Below are 21185 nucleotides of genomic sequence, written 5' to 3' on the forward strand. Positions count from 1 at the left end.
TCTCAATATTTACTCAAGTTATCGTGTTAACGGACAGACGGACGGACGGACATGGCTCAATCAAATTTTTTTCGATACTGATGATTTTGATATATTGAAGTCTATATATATCTCGATTCCTTTATACCTGTACAACCAACCGTTATCCAATCAAAGTTATAATATCCTGTGTACAAGTACAGCTGGGTATAAAAATAGTCGTTCTTATCATTTTGGTAAACTTTTTGATAGGTATATCTCTTCCCCTTTTTGTACTGAAAACTTTCGAGTTGTGGTCCAAGCTTGTATACCATTTTCGATTAACTGACATATTATTGTACAAGGCGTTGTATGAAAAATAATCAAAAAGAAGCAATCAGCTGTTGGGATAACAACACCTGGTGCTGAACTCGCCTTGGTAGTGATAGTGATTTGCTTGGCTGAGCAACGAACTGTATTCGGCTTTCACAAGTACACAAACGGCTTTGTATACGTTTACAACCCAATCGTCAACAGGAAGAGACGATGATAGCAAGTTTGATATGTTACGGGTAGGTATAAATAAACGAAGCATCCTTGTTGATATAGGATCCATTTTCGGAGCGATCTCGCCACCAAACTCCTTCTTCTGTTATCTCATACATTCCTGCAAAGACATGTCTCTAAAGCGAGTTATTCCACTCATACACATTTGACTCAAAAATTTGAGAATGTGACGTTGAAGCGATTCCTGTCCAGATGGAATTTACTTCGTGTTTCTCACTTTTTTCTGCAAAAGTACTTTCGTTGGATTTCCATTCGGTTTCTACCATAAGGAAGACCAAATTTTGTTATTGGTGCAAAATAGATCTGGTGCGTCAGCGACGCAGTTAATAGTTCAATGAGTTACAATTACCTTCAGAGGTTGCCCGCTCAAGGAGGCATTTTTTGTGGGCGTTACTTCGGCTATTGGGCTTTTAAAGATTAACTGAGAGAGAAAAACTGTGCCACTAACCAGCTTAACTTTGTGCCGAACTTAATCAAGGCAGTTGGTGAAAAAATGAAAAAATTTAATGCTTACCACTTTTATGGGGGGATGCCAAAAGAATACACCCATTGTACCCTTCCGGTTGTATTTTTACTTTGATATTCAAGACATTTTGTTAATTTCACATTCTTAAAAAAAATATCTTCGGTAATTTTGTTTCTAATTTGCATATACATATGTGTTATTTTTAGATACACACCTGAGGCAGCACCGTTGCCCCAACTACCAAACTGGTTGCAGTTGGTGATGCGTAATAAAATCAATACAAATGGATCAGCTGCGCGAGATACAGCAAATACTGTGAATAATCCCGTTACACCCACAATAAATCAAAGGTAATTAGATAATGCATAATTAAATAAAAACATACACTGTTACCATACATTTTTGTGTAGGATTAATAAAAGTTAGTTATAAGTACCTACCTAATAATCTTATAATTTAGGGTGTTGTTAGGGAAAGATCAATGTTTAGGGTTTTGTATGCCTTCGGTGGTCAGATATGGTTCCGTTAAGGTTCGGTTTCGATCTGGACGAAAATTTCTCACAAAGCAGTTGATATTTTTTTTTTTTGTGATAAAATTTTATTTTCTTGGAAAGTCGGCAGTGTGCTCTGTTTTCTACCGAGATCGTCAAAGAGAGTACTTTTAATATGTGTATGATATTTGTAACAGGATTCTCCTCGATTAGGTGCATTTGAAAATTGGGTTGTGGAAGCTGAGAAGCTATAAAGCTTTGTATTGCGCTTATGAACCCCTTGAAAAGCGCTTTTAAAAGGCACTCGTAAATAATTATTTTTGGGTACTCCTTAGACAAAATTTGTTTTAGATTAAGCAAAAGCAATAAGATAAACAAAACAAGAGACAGTCTAAAAAAATGTAAATAGTGTTATATATTTTATAAAACCCCTTTTACACACATAATTGGGTAAAAAATCAGTTACCTGTATACAAAATATATGGAACAAAGCGCCCACGCTTTTTCACAATAATACTAGTATTTATCTTTCATTATTATTTTAAACTTATTTTGAAAATTATTTTTAACTTATTAGTTCGATATTATTCAAAAGCGGGTTTTTTTATATTTTTTTTTCAAACTATATATATATATGTTTGTAGCTCTCCTTTGCGCACCTAGCCTAGAAAGGTTACAAACAAACATACATGCAAATGAAGCTAATATAAGCGTGTTAAAAAATAATAATTATGAGCTAAATGAGACCGTAAATACTATAAATCGTACCCGACATACATACATTGCCATAGGGTTTCGAGATATATTCCACAGCTCAAATCTCTACCTAGCTCATGAGGATGTTACGCTCAAATCGATCGCAAGATATACCTCGATCTCTGTGCCATCTAGCGGAACTGGCTTTTCCCTTTATATTGTAATGTAGGCTCAGAAATACATTTGTTTCAAATCTAGCTCACCGGGAAAATATCTTTAATATGAATGGAGAAATTAGGCGATATCGCAGTAGATCGAAGAGAGGGTACACGCTGGGTTTCCCAAGTTGAAATGTTTGTGTAGGACCTTTGTAAATGCTAAGTTGGCTTCGGCTTAAATTTACCCAAATTCGATTCATTTGGCCTTAAACATTTTTGTCAGTCGTTCTTTATTTTTGTTTTGTCAGCTGACAACGATAATAATTTTTTATAAAATATACTCTTTTGTTTAAGGATTCGCGCACGTTTTGATACATTTGAATATACCCACATGCAGTCTTAACTATATTAAAGATGCTGAAATTTCTTTTAAACAAAACTTTAAAGTTGATGGACGTAAAGCTATAGATACAAACATACTGACATGTGAAAAAATATTTAGATACGGGAAGAATTCAAAAGGAATAGCATGCAATATTTTATGTGTCAATATTCAACTCAATACGAACAGCTAATTTACATAAACACTAAATGATGAAAATATACATACATACGTTATATCGGCAGCTGCAAGAAAGATCATCCTATATCGGTGATGTTTCAAAATCACTCTTTCTTATTGGGTCGAGTGAATAAAGAGATTCAATCTCGAAGTTTTTTTCATGCAAATTTACGGCATTGAGCAGAAAAAATGCAGTGGAAACTTGTTTCATATTTCATCAATTAATCTCTTCATTGTTAACTTTCGATATTTAAAGATAAAGCTTCCTTGAATTTTGTAACTGAAACCATGCAACCATGTAAATCTCAAAAACGTTTTCGATAAAATTCCAAAGTTTGAAAAATTTGTACGAAAATTATGAGCTTTTTATTTAGAGTTCTTTGAATTTTTTATAGTATGCAGTAATATAGCCCAATAAATTTTAGTCTAACAAGGAACAAAGTCAAGCTCTCTTGAAGTTCCTTTTGATTTTGGAGAACTTTTTTCCGAAGCGTGTTTTACATTTTCTTTACGAAGTGCTTTATTTTTTATAGGAAGAAAATCTGAGACACCTTTAGGAAAAAAATTGCCAAAAATCATTGCGAACTTTGAAAGACCGATTACTTGTACCTTTTTAAACTAAAATTGGTTGGACTACAAAACAGCATATTGAAAAAAATTGAGAAAATTGCATAGTTTCAGTTGCCAAATTCTTATAAATTTTTTTTAATGATGGAAAATAGAAAAGAAAGAGATGAATTTGATCAAAATTTCCACTGCCATTTTCGTGTTCGCTGCTGTACATCAAATTTGTGAAATCTTGAAAACATGTACGTAACTTATTTTTTATTTAGACTACCCAATATCGTAGAAAATTGTGCTATCTCAGAATCTTTTTTAAAGACGACATCTTGAATTTTTTTGTACAGAAATGCCCTCTCTCAGAATTTGGTTTCAAAAATGAACTATATCCGCTGAAAATGATTGGTATTTATCTTGAGAGAGAGAGTTTTTCAATTGAATTCTAATATGGAGCGTTTTTGAAACTGGTTGCAAAATAAAGTGTTCATTTACAGTTTTTTGAGATAGGACGTTTGTGACAAAGCAACCGTCATAGGGTGATCTCGGATGGAAAGATGACAGCAATCAACTCGAATTCACTTTATAAACTTTTCAAATATTTCGATCCACAAAAATGGATATCCTGAAAATATCGTTAGACAATAACCAACATGCAGACAAGTATTCGCATCACTTTTATTTGCGTAAGCATAAACCATCTTTACATATTACATATAAAACTACTAAAATGTGATTATGCGAAAGCCGTCATCTATAGTATCGCTATAACATATACTAATTAATATCTACTTATATACCTAGATTTAATATTAAAGAGATCAACAGAGATAATATTTTATTACAAAATAGGCTGGGTACTATACTAGCGCTTATACCAAAATAAATCGGCATATACATCTTTACATATAAAAATCACGTGTCACATTGTTTGTCCGCGATGAACTCCTAAACTACTGAACCGATTTTGAATTTGTTTTGCACCCCGTGTGTAGTTTGATCTAACTTGAAATATAGGAAATGTTTATGTGTATTAACAAAATTCTACGTATACGCACCCGCACTCATATTTTCAGGTGGTACTTCCGTGTAATTGGTTGGTGTTTAATTAAACAACGTGCTTATCAATAAAAAATATTATAGCGAATGATATCAAGTATAGCACATCACCAGGCCCGTAGAGAAGGGGGAGGGGAATGGGGGGGATTACCCCCGGGCCCAGGGTTTCTGAGGGGGCGCGCGTCTTAGAGGTACTAAGACATTTTTTTTAATTCAGGAGAGTCTTTAGTTGTTCCATGTGCAATTTTTAAGCTGAATTTCAAAAGAAACGAATATCTGCATTTCGTTTTAATATTATAGTGAAGTGTGTAAAATAAAAATCTACATATATAAAAATAAAGGCTAAAATGTGTGTTAGTTGGTTGCCGTTGTTTGAAGAGATGCGTCAGTCGATTTTGTTCAAGCTTTCACACAAGTTGCGTATACCTCACGCGGTGGTTATTACATACATAGCTTTGGTTGCGATCGACGTACAGGGTCTAGAGATGTAGGCCGAAAAATGGACCCGGGTACCCCTAGAATGTGTGTGCAATATGGATATCAAATGAAAGCCGTTGCTGAGAGCTCTAAAGTAATTTTCATTGTGATATTCGATTTAGTCGCATCAACCTGGCAAAACTGATGAATATGCATGCGAAGCCACAATAAGGACATTAATTAATAATACCCATATAACTATTTACATACGTCCTATGCGATTTGCCTGAAATTTGGTATATAAATTTGCCTATATTAGTATTTACGACCCTTTTTTCCTGGAAGTAGACCGGCATCGGACTGGGACTGAGACTCGGAGTGGGACTGGGACTAGAACAAAACAAAATAAAAAGAGATAGAAAGAGACGAAGATGGAGATAGATGAATAGAAAAAGACAGAGGGAGGAGTGAATAAAAGGATTAGGAAAAAGTGAAGAGAGGGGGGGGGGGGGGGGAGGGTAGAGTTAGACGGAAGAAGCTTATTAAAATGTATGCATATAGGCCAAATTTAGGGCAGAACAACGTCTGCCGGGTCTGCTAGTATGTATATATAGGTTTACATTAAAATGTTTTAAATAGAATACACCCTATATAATATATATCAAGATTTCGTATATTTTACTAAAAATATGACGAGTTTTTATATTTTCTGGTCGATAGTGCGGTCTGAATTGTTCACTTTTCATCTTTCAAGTTATATCTAATATGGAAATGCCGCAGAAAAAGTTTGTAAAGTCTTCTTTTCAATGCCTGTGTTGCCATATTTTTTCACCTTCTTCTTGCACACTACTTTATATACCCAGATGTGTGCTCTAATAAATCGACCTATCCTAATTTTTTTGTAAAAATAGGGGATATAGGCAGCTATTGCTAGAATTTATGACACTTTTCGGGAAATGGAGCAGGGACCGACTGGGACTGGGATTTGGACTAGAACTGGGATTGGGACTGAGACATGGACAGGGATTGAGACTGGGACTGGGACTGGGATTGAGACTGGAAATGGGGCTGGGTAAATAAAAAGATAAGAAAAAAAAGGGAAGGGAGAGTGAGAGGTAAAAACTGCTTAAAAGTTATGCAGATAGACCCAAGCTAGGACAGAGCAATGTCTGCCGGGTCTGCTAGTTTTATATAAAAATTAACATTGAATGGAAGTTTGCAATTCACATGACATAATAAATAATACAAATTCACAAATTCTCTATATTTATGCAAAACGAATTTGAGCCTATAAATTTAATATTCCTGCACACCAAATTTGCTATAAAAAAAAACAAAGACATGCGTACACACACTGAATTGCATAACACTCCTTTTACGGCCGATTGACCACCGTTTATATAATATTTAGTTAATAACAAAAGAAAACAAGTAAAGGTGTCTAAGTTCGGGTGTAACCGAACATTATATACTCAGCGTGAGCTTCAATTGTACATTTCATTTCAGATAAATTACTTTTCTACATATAAAAAAAATGTCTCCCCATTTCCTCTTACAATAAAACTTCATAAGTGAAATATCATTGATTCAAAACTATTTCTTGCTAAGTTATAGTTTATTATTCTAGTCTACGACCCTTTTAAACTTGTTTTCTATCTAAGTTGCCGTGGTCCGATTCCGTCCATTTTTACTAGAAATATTTTCTGCTATAAGGAAAATGTGTGTACTCAATTGTATTTCGATCAGTTAATTTTTCTTCGAGTTATGGCTCCCGAAACATTGAAAATTGCTTAGTTATAAAAGAGGAGGTGCCATGTTCATTTTTTTTAAATTTGAAGTTTTTCCTATTTATTATCATAAATCCACTTGGGAAATGAAACACCATTGATATATAGCTCTTTTTTGCAAAGATATAGCTTATTTCATTCGTCCACGACCCTTTTAAAAATCTTTTATATAAAAGTGGGTATGGTCTTTAACCGATTTCGTTATTTCTTTTTCGAAGCATTCCTTATAGTAAAGGCAACCGCTCTGCCGAATTTTGTTACGATAGCTTTAACAGTTTTTAATTTATAATTAATAATATTTGTAAAATTGATTTTATCACAAGTGGGCGGTGCCACGCCCATTTAAAAAAAATTCCAAATTTTTATCAAGAGTCTCAATATCAGTCCACATGTCAAATCTCAACATTCTAGGTGTATTATTTACTAAGTTATCAGGTTTTTTGTGTTTTCCAAAATTTTATATATATAAAAAGTGGGCGTGGTTATCATCCGATTTCACTAATTTTCAATACCAGTCTATTCTGGGTCCAGATACGCTAGTGTACCAAATTTTGTGAAGATATCTCAATATTTACTCAAGTTATCGTGCTAACGGACGGACGGACGGACATGGCTCTATCAAATTTTTTTTCGATCCTGATGATTTTGATATATGAAAGTCTATATCTATCTCGATTCCTTTATACCTGTAGAACCAACCGTTATCCCATCAAAATTAATATACTCTGTGTGCAAAGCACGCTGTGTATAACAAAATAAACAACCATAGCAACTTTAAAAAATATACTAGGATATCTACATATACCGTAATACGAAAAATAAAAATGTTTAGTAAAAACTTAAATTGTACAATGAAATCTGTGATTGATTATAACACACGTACTTATTTTCATTTACAAGCATTTACCAGCTGTAATGTATGTATATTAAGTACAGTAGACGCTCACAAATTAGAACCACTTTGTTTTGATTAAGCTGGTCAATACTTTTTGTATATGTATTTAATAGAAATAGGCTGCAAATGACCAAATTTTTGCTTTAGTGCAAGTCAAAAGACTCCACTATTCAAGCCCTGGGTTTCGCTAATCTCCTAAGTTTCTCCAGGGGCAGAAATTTATGTGTATAAATATGTAATTATAATTTACATAATGCACAATTGTCATTAATTCATTAATAAATTAATTAAATTCAAGTCAAAATTTAAAAAGATTTAGATACCCTTCTATTTAGGTATGCTTTTCAAATAAAATTATTTATTAATGAAATTATTTATTAATGAAAATTGTGCACTATGTAAATTATAATTACACATTTATACACATAAATTTCTTTCCCTGAGGAAGCTAAGAAGATTAGCGAAACGTAGGGCTTGAAGAGTACTTTGACTTGCACTAAAGCAAAATTTTGGTCATTTGCAGCCTATTTCTATTACATACATAGAACCACTTTGTTTTCAGGGTGATTCTAATTTCTGAAAAATTCTAATTCCTGGACGTTTTTTTATTTGTATAAAACCTTAAAAATTAAGTCGATTTGCATTAAAAAACTAAAATGAAATTGTGTCTTATTCAATTTTGTTTATAGAAACGAGAAATAAGGTAACAATCCAGTAGAATACATATCACATGGTTTTTTATTAAATATACATATATGTATATTAACCTGGGTCGATTTGTATGGACGAAAGTTAACCGATATCCCCGCCATCGATTTTCGATAGGATTTGGGCTTAGAAAAAAAAAAGTTCCACTATTATCGCCAACGTGCTTACAACCGTTTTTTGAAAAATTGACCCTTTGGAATTTTTTTTTTCGCAGGCTCGAAAATTATTTTTTTGGGTATACATACTGGAACGTTTTCTTCCTGATCCCAAATCCTATTGAAAAATCGATGACGCTAAATCAAAAAAAGATCAAAAAAAAAACAAAAACTCCAATTACCATTAATATATTTTTTCATTAAAAATACATAAAATATTGATAGAAACACATTAAAAAAGCCACAAATGGATCAAAAACTTCATAACTAATATTCAGCGATGTGCAATGATTTTTTGTTAGCTCCATGCTAGGTATTAGAAACAGCGTTTAAAATTCATGATTTACTCGATTTGATATAGCTGACTGCAGATGGCGCCACATCAAATTCTAAGGCTAACCGCTTCCCTTGAACACCTTTGTCAAGCTTTTTCAAGATCTGAACTTCGGTTTCCAAGGATAAAGTATTTTCTTACGTTTATTTGGCATTTCAACAAATTACTTTTACTTTTTTGACTTTGTTTAAACAAACAATGCCAAAACACGTGCACGCATATCGAATTTCATACAAAACCTAACAAAAACTGTACAGAACTGCGACGAAAACCCAACGAATACCGAGCATAACATGAATAAATTGGGGATTCCCCTTTTCATGTCTATTTTGAAACAAAAAAACAAAATACGCTCAGAAATTAGAATTTTCGATTCTAATTTCAGATCGTGTAATGTATTGAACAATTTGATTCTAATTTCTGGACATTCTAATTACTAAAAGTTCTAATTTGTGAGCGACTACTGTACTAGCCAAAAAGGCACCGAAAACGCCAACAATCGGCAATCAACTATCAACAATTGGCAATATGTAATCAACAAACATTTGCAATTTTTACGAGTTAACAGATAACAACGCGAAATGTGAAAAATTAATTAATTACAAAAGTTTTAATAACACGTTGATATTAACGTACATATGTATGATACCCACGTACTTATGTACTTGTTTGCAAACTTACATAACTGTAAGTATGTTTGAGCATCTTACGTACAAAATAGCAGTATTCATTTCAAATTAATTAATTCAAAACATTTACCGTAATATGGATGAGAATATGAAATGAGTTTCATTCGAAAATGCGAATTAGACTAAAATAGAAACGAAAGAAACAGAGACGGGCACATCCGAATGGAGCAAAAGAATAATGAGATCACATTTAAAAAATTCGGTATACTGTAACAATCGGTGTATAGGGTTTATAACATATAGCGATAAATCTCAACTGCATAATTGATTGGTAATCCTCACGCAGTCTCATGTTTTTATCTATCAACGTGAAAGACCTCTGCCGATGAATATCTCATCGGAAAAATCTGAATCCAGAAAATAATCTTGAAACAGTCCCGAAAAGATCTTGAAATTATAGCACAAAATCGCCAAAAGAAGGGAACACTGAACACTGAAACACTATTTTTACGAAACAACTCCTAAATGACCTTGAAGCAATCTAGAAAATAATATCGAAATGATTCGCCGAAAGTTGAAAAATATCCCGTAGCACTACTTATATGATTCTCGATTAGCCTCAGAATGGCCCGAAAATCTTTCCGAATCGGTCCGAAATAGTTCCAAATTAATCACGAAACTTTACGCAGATAGTGCCGAAACTTTCATGAAATAGGCTCGGCAATATTATTACGAAAACAACGAAAGAACAGATCCGAAACAGTATCTTAAACGTTTCCTAAATAGTCCTGAAATAATTAAGAAATAGTCCCAAACCGATTCTGAATACAAACCCAAAATGATCTATAAATAATCATGAAATTATCTAGAAATAGTCCAGAAGTGATTCCATACATAGTGCCGAACTGACCCAAATAGTCCGGAATTTATCGCAAAAATCATTTGAAAATAGTTCCGAAATGGCTCCAAAATATACACGAAATTAATCCAATAACAACCCGAAAATTGTCTCGGAATGGTTAAAAAAATATCTCAAATAGTCCCGAAACAGCCCGGAGAGAGCTGTGATGTGATCTGCAATCAGCCTCGAAATAATCCGAAAATAGTCCCGAAAGTAACCCGAAAGCTTTCAAATTTACTGAAATAATTTTGACCAAAATCCCTATAAATCATCGATCTATGGGTTAACTGGGCCAATCGGTCAACAGTAATCGTTTTCCACCTCGTCCTTCCAGCGGAGTGGGGCCGTCACTGTTACCGTTTCCAAGCGGCGTAGGACCCCATACCCCTCTTTAAAAACAAAAATAAATCCAGCGGGTCCTTCTGAACTATTGTCTATATGCGTGCAAAATTTAATTTAAATCCTTTCAGCCGTTAGGATTGAGTCATAAAGACAAACGTGTGGACATCAAAATATTCCCGCTCATCAAATGTCATCAATATGTCTCAGAAATTGAGCGACTAGTTTGCAGCAAGACAAATTTACAGACTGAAATGGCTAAATCAACACAGTTCGGCATCCTGGTCATTTTAGATACACCAATAAGTACTCTTATCTTTCAAAAACTTACAATTTTCGAAAATTGGACGTAGGTTAGGTTAGGTGGTACATGTCCTGGTAGGAGAAGCACACTTGACAGCTTGAAGGTCCGTTGTGATACCACTTAAAGAACTGTTAACATAATCTATAGCTACTTAGAGAGTTGTTGCGTAGGAATGATATAGTTTCGACCGATCCGAACCTTGGCAAAATCCTCCGGAGATCCAATGAAACACTTTTGCCAAGTTCTGGCAAAAGCTGGGCAGTCAAGCATTAAGTAACTCGATGATTCCACCTCAACGTCCTCCATACAGCTACAGCAGGATAGGGTTTTCAGTATACTGAGATGTACTGCTTGAACTCCCATTGGACAGTATACCATCAAAACACCAATTACCATTAATAGTTGAGCCTGAGTGAACCCAATCATTTTGGCGGACTTCCTGCCATCCAACTCCGGCCAGATGGATCTTGCTACTCTGCCAGAGGTGGTGTTCACCCAACGCTGGCTGAGCTGACTCAAGGCCCACCTATGCGGGAGCAGACCACAGGTAGCCATCGGAATCCCGAAACCCCTACAGCCATTTTCATCCGGTTGAGCTTTACCGTTGGGGCGCTAAGAAATCCGCTTACAATTGGTTGGGATAACACTATGGCCCGGGACCCTGATATTATTAATCATAAAATAGTTCGTTGCCATTGAAACGAGGTCAGTCCCTTCCAGACCACCCCCGATCGCACTATAGTTGAACTCAAGGCCTTGATAGCCGCTGGGCTATCCGAGTAGATATAAAATTTCCTACCCGAAGTAGCACTTGATAGCATTTCATCCACCACATCCTTAATCACGGCATCTTTTGCTTGGAAGACGCTGCAGTGATCAGCCAACTTAAACTTGCGGCATACATTTATCTCTTGACAAAACATACCCCTCCAACCTTTACGTCCAACTTCGACACATCCGTAAAAAGTTAACTGATCCCCTGCCCCAGATGAGCCCAAATAATAATAACGTTCCTTAATTTATGTTGACGGGGTATTAAACAATGTGCAATGTTTCAAGTCTCTAGCTTAATGAAAGGCCAGCGAATAAAAGTGTATTTATTTTATGAGTGAATAAAAGCAAAACTTATTAAAATATCCGTAAAAGTGCGGTAAAAAAATTAAACGGCATTATAAGCTTGACTTATAGTTTTTTCCCTTAAAACATGGACCTATCGTTTTTTCCCATAAGAAGCAGACATACGGATCATTCAATTAGAAACAATTTCCGGAATACTTCGGGTTTATTTATGGTATCGTTTCGGGAAAACTTCAGAGCATTTCGAAACCGTTTACAATCAGTTTTGGGGCAGTTGAAGCATCCTTTCTGCTACACCTCGGGACTATTTTTGGAATTACCTGGAAACTATTTCGAGACCAATTCGGAACAATTTGAGGACAGTTACAGATCATAAAATAATCCCAAAACTATCTTGAAATGGTTCGCATTTGTTCCTAAAGTATTCTCGAAATTATTCTGAAGCGATCCTGTAACTGAATCGCAGTGGTTTCGAAGTAGTCTTGAAATTATTCTGAAATGGAACCTAAAAAAACAGAAGTGTACCCGAAAGGATGTTTCAACTGACTCGAAATTATGCAGAAACAGTCTTAATATTCACTCTTAAAAAAATGCGATTTTTATGGCCGGCCTTTCAAATTAAAAGTAACTTTAAAATCGATTGAAAGAATGAAAGAAACAAAAACTGAAAATGATAGACATTGCATAAAACTACAACTAAAGCTTTTTTAATTGCTTTATAAGATAAAACTCACATTCCCGTTAAAGGCGTCTACGTCGGTCAGTTCATTTAATGCTTCACTGAGTATCTATTTTGGGCAAAAAAGTAAAATTTGTCCAAAAAAATCAAGTCTGTATAAATTTTGTTTATCTGATGAACTCAAATGAGCAAAAATCCTATTTAAGTGATTAGCACGTAATAAATCTACATCTTTTTTTTTGTATAACTACAGTTCACAGGTGTTTTCCGTTTCAATAATTAATTTGCTAATTTGTATGCCTGTGTTTGTGTAATATGACGATTAAATCATCAAATTTGGGAAAAATTTTAGTGAAGAATAGAGTAAAAGATAGTTTGTCGATCGTTATTGAGCAAAATTTACGCAAATTTTTATAACGGCATTGTGGTACATATTCGGAGGTAATCGCTTAGTCATATGGGCATTCAATTTAGAGATGACACCTGATACTTGATGATGGCTTTCTGATCAAGCAAAAAACTGCCAGCTTATGTATCAGTTGGTTAATTTTTATACTCAGTTGAGCAGAGCTCACAGAGTATATTAACTTTGATTGGATAACGGTTGGTTGTAAAGGTATAAAGGAATCGAGATAGATATAGACTTCCATATATCAAAATCATCAGGATCGAAAAAAAAAATTTGATTGAGCCATGTCCGTCCGTCCGTTAACACGATAACTTGAGTAAATTTCGAGGTATCTTGACGAAATTTGGTATGTAGGTTCCTGAGCACTCATCTCAGATCGCTATTTAAAATGAACAATATCGGACTATAAACACGCCCACTTTTTCGATATCGAAAATTTCGAAAAACCGAAAAAGTGCGATAATTCATTACCAAAGACGAATAAAGCGATGAAACTTGGTAGGTGAGTTGAACTTATGACGCAGAATAGAAAATTAGTAAAATTTTGGACAATGGGCGTGGCACCGCCCACTTTTGAAAGAAAGTGGCAGTCGTTGAAGATATCATGATGAAATTTGGCAGGAACGTTACTCCTATTACTATGTGTATGCTTAATAAAAATCAGCCAAATCGCAGAACGACCACGCCACTTTAAAAAAAAAAATTTTTTTTAAGTCAAATTATAACAAAAAATGTAATATCTTTAGAGTATATAAGTAAATTATGTCAAAATTCAACTCCAGTAGTGATATGGTGCAACAAAATGCAAAAATAAGAGAAAATTTCAAAATGGGCGTGGTTCCGCCCTTTTTCATTTAATTTGTCTAGGATACTTTTAATGCCATAAGTCGAACAAAAATTTACCAATCCTTCTGAAATTTAATAGGGGCTTAGATTATGGGACGATAACTTATTTCTGCGAAAAAGGGCGAAATCGGTTGAAGCCACGCCCAGTTTTTATACACAGTCGGCCGTCTGTCCTTCCGCTCGGCCGTTAACACGATAACTTGAGCAAAAATCGATATATCTTTACTAAACTCAGTTCACGTACTTTTATGAAGTCACTTTATCTTGGTATAAAATATGGCCGAAATACGACTATGACCACGCCCACTTTTTCGATATCGAAAATTACCAAAAACGAAAAAAATGCCATAATTCTATACCAAATACGAAAAAAGGGATGAAACATGGTATTTGGATTGGTTTATTGACGCAAAATATAACTGTAGAAAACAACTTTGTAAAATGGGTGTGACGCCTACCATACTAAGTAGAATGAAATGAAAAAGTTCTGCAGGGCGAAATAAAAAAACCCTTGAAATCTTGGCAGGAATACTGTTCTTGGTTTTATATATATAAATAAATTAGCGGTATCCAACAGATGATGTTCTAGGTCACCCTGGTCCACATTTTGGTCGATATTTGGAAAACGCCTTCACATATACAACTACCACCACTCCCTCTTAAAAGCCTCATAAATACCTTTAGTTTGATACCTATATCGTACAAACACATGCTAGAGTCACCCCTGGTCCACCTTTATGCCGATATCTTGAAAAGGCGATCACCTATACAATTACCACCACTCCCTTTTAAAACCCTCATTAATACCTTTAATTTGATACCCATATCGTACAAACATATTCTAGAGTCACCCCTTGTCCACCTTTATAACGATATCTCGAAAAGGCGTCCACCTATAGAACTAAACCCACGCCCTTTTGAAATAATCATTAACACCTTTCGTTTGATACCCATATTGTACAAACTCATTCTAGAGTCACCCCTGGTCCACCTTTATGCCGATATCTTGAAAAGGCGATCACCTATACAATTACCACCACTCCCTTTTAAAACCCTCATTAATACCTTTAATTTGATACCCATATCGTACAAACATATTCTAGAGTCACCCCTTGTCCACCTTTATGCCGATATCTCGAAAAGGCGACCACCCATACAACTACAACCACTCCCTTTTAAAACCCTCATCAATACCTTTAATTTGATACCCATATCGTACAAAGACATTTTAGAGTCACCCCTGGTCCACCTGTATTGCCATATCTCGAAACGGCGTCCACCTATGGAACTAAGGATCACTCCCTTTTAAAATACTCATTAACACCTTTCATATCGTACAAACAAATTCTAGAGTCAACCCTGATCCACCTATATGGCGATATCCCTAAATGGCGTCCACCTATAGAACTATGGCCCACTACCTTATACAATACTCTTTAATACCTTCCATTTGATACACATGTCATAAAAACACATTCCAGGGTTACCCTCGGTTCATTTTCCTACATGGTTATTTTCACTTATGTTGTCACCATAGCTCTCAACTGAGTATGTAATGTTCGGTTACACCCGAACTTAACCCTCCTTACTTTTTTTTATAAAATGACAACTCTCCTTTTATTTGATATAAAGTCTTGGGGGAGCTGGCAAAAGATTAATGGCCAAAACGTCAATTGGCCTTATGGCCACTACAAAAGTTTGTGGCCAATTGAAGTTATGACCATATGAAATGGTCTCAACGTAAAACTTCAAATATATAGTTGGAATGTCAACGATCAGACGATTAGAAAGTCAACTCTCTTTCTCAAGTGGCCTTAAAATATTTGTTCAGTCGAATTAAAAGAAAACATTTTTATTTAAAATTTTCGGATACGGAGCTGCTTTCCCAATATAAAAGATAAAAAACTGGCCCAAAGAGGTCCTCTTTAAGATAAGAAGAAATTATTCAACTAAGAGTTTGGAGAAAATCTGAAATAAAAAATTGCGTCTACCGATCTTTTTGCCATTTGAAGAGGTCGTAACATCAATTAACTATTTGGTCGTTTCCTTATCTCACCAAAATTTTTAGCGCTTATTACAGAGTAGACATGATTGTATGTCTAAAAAATGCTATTAGCAGGAAACCTATATACAATATGTCTTGATGATAATAATATGCCTTGCGAAATGACCACAAGAATCCCGTTGGTGTGACTCCTGTGATATTGTTAGTTTCCGAGATATGATTTTGAATGAAATTCACCAAAACGCTTACCTAAGCAAGTTTCTCCAGGTCAAAAGGCAAGCCGGTCTCGAAAGGTACATGAATAGAGTTTGTAAATCGATTATATTCGGAAACATAAGTTCCGATAAAGGTTTTCCGCTGGGTCACACTTACCATATAATCCACCTATCAGTTGAATCACTTCCAAAAATATAGGGAGAGGCATCGTAAGATACGTTTTGGTTTTCGTACCAATGACCCGATAGCAGAAATTAAACATTTTGTTTTCGGCAAAAAGAAAAAATAAAAAATAAATACACGGCGGATATAGTTCCAGGGAGGTTTAGACTGAGCTTCTTGGTCGCACGAATTACATAAAGTTTGTTGACGACTAAAATCCAAGTCTGCTTTGCCCAATCCACAAGAAGGAGAATCCTGGAAACTGCGCCAACTTGCGCGTAGTCAGCCTGCTCACCGCAAAACTTATACGGCTGCGAAATCCAGCGAAGAATCACTTTTGCCAATAAATGCTACTTCGGACTTAGTTGGAAATTTAAGAGTAAAGTCCTCTCTCAGAGTTTACAGCGTTTCACCCGCATAATATAATCAAGCATACTGTGGCGAATATTTGCCGCTATGCCGCTAGTAAATGCATATTAACCAGCAAAGCAAGCAGCCACACATACATGCAAACAGCGAGCGAAGAGTCTACTTTACATACACTGAAAGAAAAAGACTGGTAAAATCAACCGAAATACGGGTAAATTCAACCTAAATTTCTGTTAATTTTTATCCATCGCAACAAGATGTTGAATCAACTGCGGACAAATCGTTGATTCGTAATTGACCGATTTAGTAGTCAAATGAACAAAAAACATTGTTGCGACAGCTTTGTATGAAAGTACGTATGTTGCCATATAAATATGTACCTACTTGTTTACTGGTTTTATGCCGACTCCGAACGACATCTGCAAGGCATATGAGTTTTCACTGAGAGCATTTCATGGCAGAAATTCACTCGGAGTGCTTGCCGAACACTGCCGAGGGGCGACCCCGCTTAGAAAATTTTCTTCTAATTGAAAAAGCTTGTTTCTAAAATTTTGATGTTGCTGTGCCCGAGGTGTGAACCCAGGGTCTTCGGTGTGGTAGGCGGAGCACGCTATCATCATAAATACGCATGCTTGCTACATATACATATATATGAATATAGAAATGAAAATAGTAGTCACAAAACTGATTCTCAATTCTTTCAGTTGCAGCTCAGCTTATTCTCAATTTCTTCTCGCATGTAGTTGTCACACTTGATTGTTTCGAACAAAACTTGTAGTATAAATGTTTCACGTAACATTTTAAAAAGAGAACTTGTAAGTTATAGAATAGTAAGGAATCAAATCGCAAGAAGGTAATTCACCACTGGAGTAACTTTACATGTAATTCGGCAAGTTTAATTTTCGTAACACTTTAAGTTGAAACGATTCCAAAACAACTCAAACTTTTATTTTGTCGGAAACATCAACATTAAAAAAGGATGTTTTGTTTTATTATCTTATTAGATTCGTTCGCGTGAGTGAAAATTCATAAAAACTTGAACAAAATGTTACTAACTTTGGAAAAATCCTGTCCGTTCAAGCAAACCTTTTGCAAGAGGACGCAATTTTGCATTTCGCTTGGACGAGAAGTTGCAAAATTGTAGCCGATAGATAGGTGTCCCGGTATTTCATAATTTTTTGCACAGTAAATTCAAAAAAGGGTTTTTTCGTTTTGCATTGATAACTGAAAAATTGGTTTTTTGTTTTTTCCCCATTTTGTGTGTTTTTTCGAATTGATGGTGTTTTTTTTTTAACAAGTGGCACCATCGTCATAAGTACAAAGGAGAGAGCGCAGTGAGCGTAAAATTCTCTTTGAAATTTGCTAATGTATTTACAGTTGATCGCTGGTGAAATGACCTGTATGAACAGTTGTGTTAACAGAAAAATCAGTTAGTTTGATTAGGAATCTGTCAATTTTACAAAATTTTGTTAACTTAAGAGCGACAATTTATCTTCTGTTGAAATGACTAAACTAATTTGTTCGCTTGACAAAGAACTCGGTCGAATTAACCATAATTCGACCAATTTCACCGAATCTCCGCTAAGTCAAGAACAACAGAACCGATTTGTTGATTTTACTAGCACCATTTAGTTCAGAGCAGAAGTTATTACTCACACATACACACGCATATAACACAAAAGTAATTACCATGTAGGAAAATAAATAAAGGAAAAAAAAATAAGCAGATGTTCGAGATGGCTGTTCGCGAAAAGCTTAGGCCCTAGGAGAAATAGGCGAACGAGCCAACTGAGAGTATAAAAGCAACGCAAGTTGAAGAATAATGAATCAGTTTGACTTTAAACGCTATAATTGAAGAACGCGGGTATTGCAATTGTGAAGTACTACTCCTAAAGTAGTGCAAATAAAGAACATTTTGCTATGCTGAATATTTGAGTTATTTATTGAGAGATTTAAACATTAACAGAAGCTGCAGAATAATCAAAAAATTTCCTAAAATCGTTACAATACGTTTGACTGGGGGTACTTTAAGAAGGTTTCGATGTGCGCACTGTTAAAACACTGACATATGGGGACTTACGCTTTTTTTGGGATCGTAGCTTACTTTGGTATAGGAGTAACCTATTTCCAATTGCGGACAATAGTGCCGGTTTTAACATCCTTAGGCGTTATCGGGAGTAAAGCTCTAATACAAATCTTAATATTAAAAATTAGGTGTTTGCATTTTAATTTATTTCATGCACATATACATACACAAATACAAACTTGTAAGACGTCACACCTTCATATGATCTATATCTTCCTAAAACATTTCTGGCTTTGTTATAAAACCTTTGATATTTTCGGCTGCCGAAAACTAATTTAAATTGCGTGCTTATACAACATTTTATACACCTTAAAAATATTTTTAAGCAAACATATGCCATTTATGATTACAACTCCGCAGCTATGAGCGTAAAATTTGCAACTATGTATGTACTATGTTAAGTCAATATAATAAAATTCATAATACTGGTTTTAGTATGGGAGTTACTTTATGACCCTATTGCCTCGTATGGTATGCAAAAATTGTGAAAAAAAAAATTAAAAAATAATAAGGTGTTGATAAATTGGGACAATTGGCAAAAAGAAGCTAAAATTTGATAGAAACGTTGGAACCCCGTCGATAGTTTAACGTTGCTGATATTTGTTGTTAGCGAGTATTCTATAAATATGCACAAAAGCGTGTACGAAATTGCATATCTACTTGTAATACGTTATCGATGATGTTAAAAAAAGTGTTATTGCTGTCAATATCTACAATATATAATTGAAATTTAAAAAATTTATTGAAACCTTGTTTTATACCCAGCTGTATATGCACTACTACTAATACTCAAACAGCGATTGTTAAGCTAGTTCTTTTCTATAGAGTCCTTGTTTGGTGGAAACAAAAGAGAACCTAACTGAAACAAGTAAGGAAGTCTAAGTTCGGGTGAAACCGAACACTACATACCCAGCTGTACACTTGAAATGCTGTTGTTGTTTGTTTTGTGTGCTTAATAGTGTTACAAGGCTGCGCAATAATACATAAACATATGGTTCTATGCTGAGCTAATTTTTCTTCGAGTTATGGCTCCGAAACATAAGAAATTGCGTAGACATAAAAGGGGCGGTGCCACCCCCATTTTTTAAAATTTGAAGTTTTTCCTATTTATTGTTATAAATCCACTTGGGAAATGAAATACCATTGATATAAAGCTCTTTTTTGCAAAGATATAGCTTATTTTATTTGTCCACGACCCTTTTAATAATCATTTATATAAAAGTGGGCGTGGTCCTTAACCGATTTCGTTAATTTTTCTTCAAATCATTTCTTGTAGTAAAGGCAACCTCTCTGCCGAATTTTGTTACGATAGGTTTAACGATTTTTGATTTATGAATAATATTTGTAAAATTTATTTAATCACAAGTTGGCGGTGCCACGCCCATTTAAAAAAAATGTTTTCAAATTTTTATCAAGAGTCTCAATATCCGTCCACATGTAAAATTTCAACATTCTAGGTGTACTATTTACTAAATTATAAGGTTTTTTGTGTTTTCCAAAATGTTATATACATAAAAAGTGGTCGTGGTTATTATCTGATTTCGCTCAGTACCAATCTATTCTGACAAGCTGGTGTACAAAATTTGGTGAATATATCTCAGTGTTTACTCAAGTTATCGTGTTAACGGGAAGACGGACATGGCTCAATCAAATTTTTTTTCGATACTGATGATTTGGATATATAGAAGTCTATATCTATCTAGATTCCTTTATACCTGTAAAACCAACAGTTATCCAATCAAAGCTATAATACCCTGTATACAAGTACAGTTGGGTATAACAATTTTAGAGGGCTGGTGGCAAAAAACAAAACGTTGACAACTGCAAGGAAGATCAGTGTCTCGGGCCAGCTTGAGCGCAGACTATATGGCCATAGTAGTATAGTGTCATCAATTACAGGACAAACGGACCACCTGATTCCGCACCTGCGCTTCGAAGGGGCTCTCATAGCCACAATAGAATTGGATGGTTCTCTCAAAAGGACCCAAATGGCGGACAAGGTGATATACGTGTACACCGATGGTTCCAAAGTAGTGCAATGTGTAGGGTCTGTGGTATACTGTGCAGATTATACAAGCTGACAGATCACTGTAGCATTTTTCAGGCGCAATAAGTAGTCGTAACTTTAGCAGAAACCCTGGAAGAAACTCGCTTACACAGCAACCACGTCAACTTTTATAATGACAGCCAAGAATCAATTAAGGGCAATAATCTAGTGCCAATTAGTTTGATAGGGTGTTCAAGATTAAGAGGAGATGAGGGCTGCACATAAGCGACCAAGCGGGTGAGGCGTTGACGCAAGCGCGGGGCTGTTAAGGGTCGAAAATCGTATGTAGGTCTTACAATCTTATA

At 35.0% G+C, this 21185-nt stretch overlaps 1 protein-coding gene across 6 annotated transcripts in view; it reads left to right on the top strand.

Moving 5' to 3' along the window:
• tim (timeless) overlaps positions 1 to 21185 on the top strand; it is a 122864-nt gene that overhangs the window by 68168 nt on the left and 33511 nt on the right. For 4 of the 6 annotated variants that reach the window (XR_010949797.1, XM_067767233.1, XM_067767232.1 and 1 more), the window contains exon 16: positions 1198 to 1341. Coding sequence is in view for 3 of the 6 variants with exons in the window: in XM_067767233.1 (XP_067623334.1) it covers positions 1198 to 1341 (144 nt within the window). In the remaining 3 variants the exon portion in view is untranslated. Of the gene's footprint in view, positions 1 to 1197; positions 1342 to 2690; positions 4143 to 21185 lie in introns of all 6 variants that reach the window. The other 2 variants (XR_010949798.1, XR_010949799.1) reach the window with 1 other exon arrangement.

The sequence above is a fragment of the Eurosta solidaginis genome, chromosome 2 (genome assembly GCF_040869045.1).
Source record: "Eurosta solidaginis isolate ZX-2024a chromosome 2, ASM4086904v1, whole genome shotgun sequence".
Classification (NCBI taxonomy): domain Eukaryota; kingdom Metazoa; phylum Arthropoda; class Insecta; order Diptera; family Tephritidae; genus Eurosta; species Eurosta solidaginis.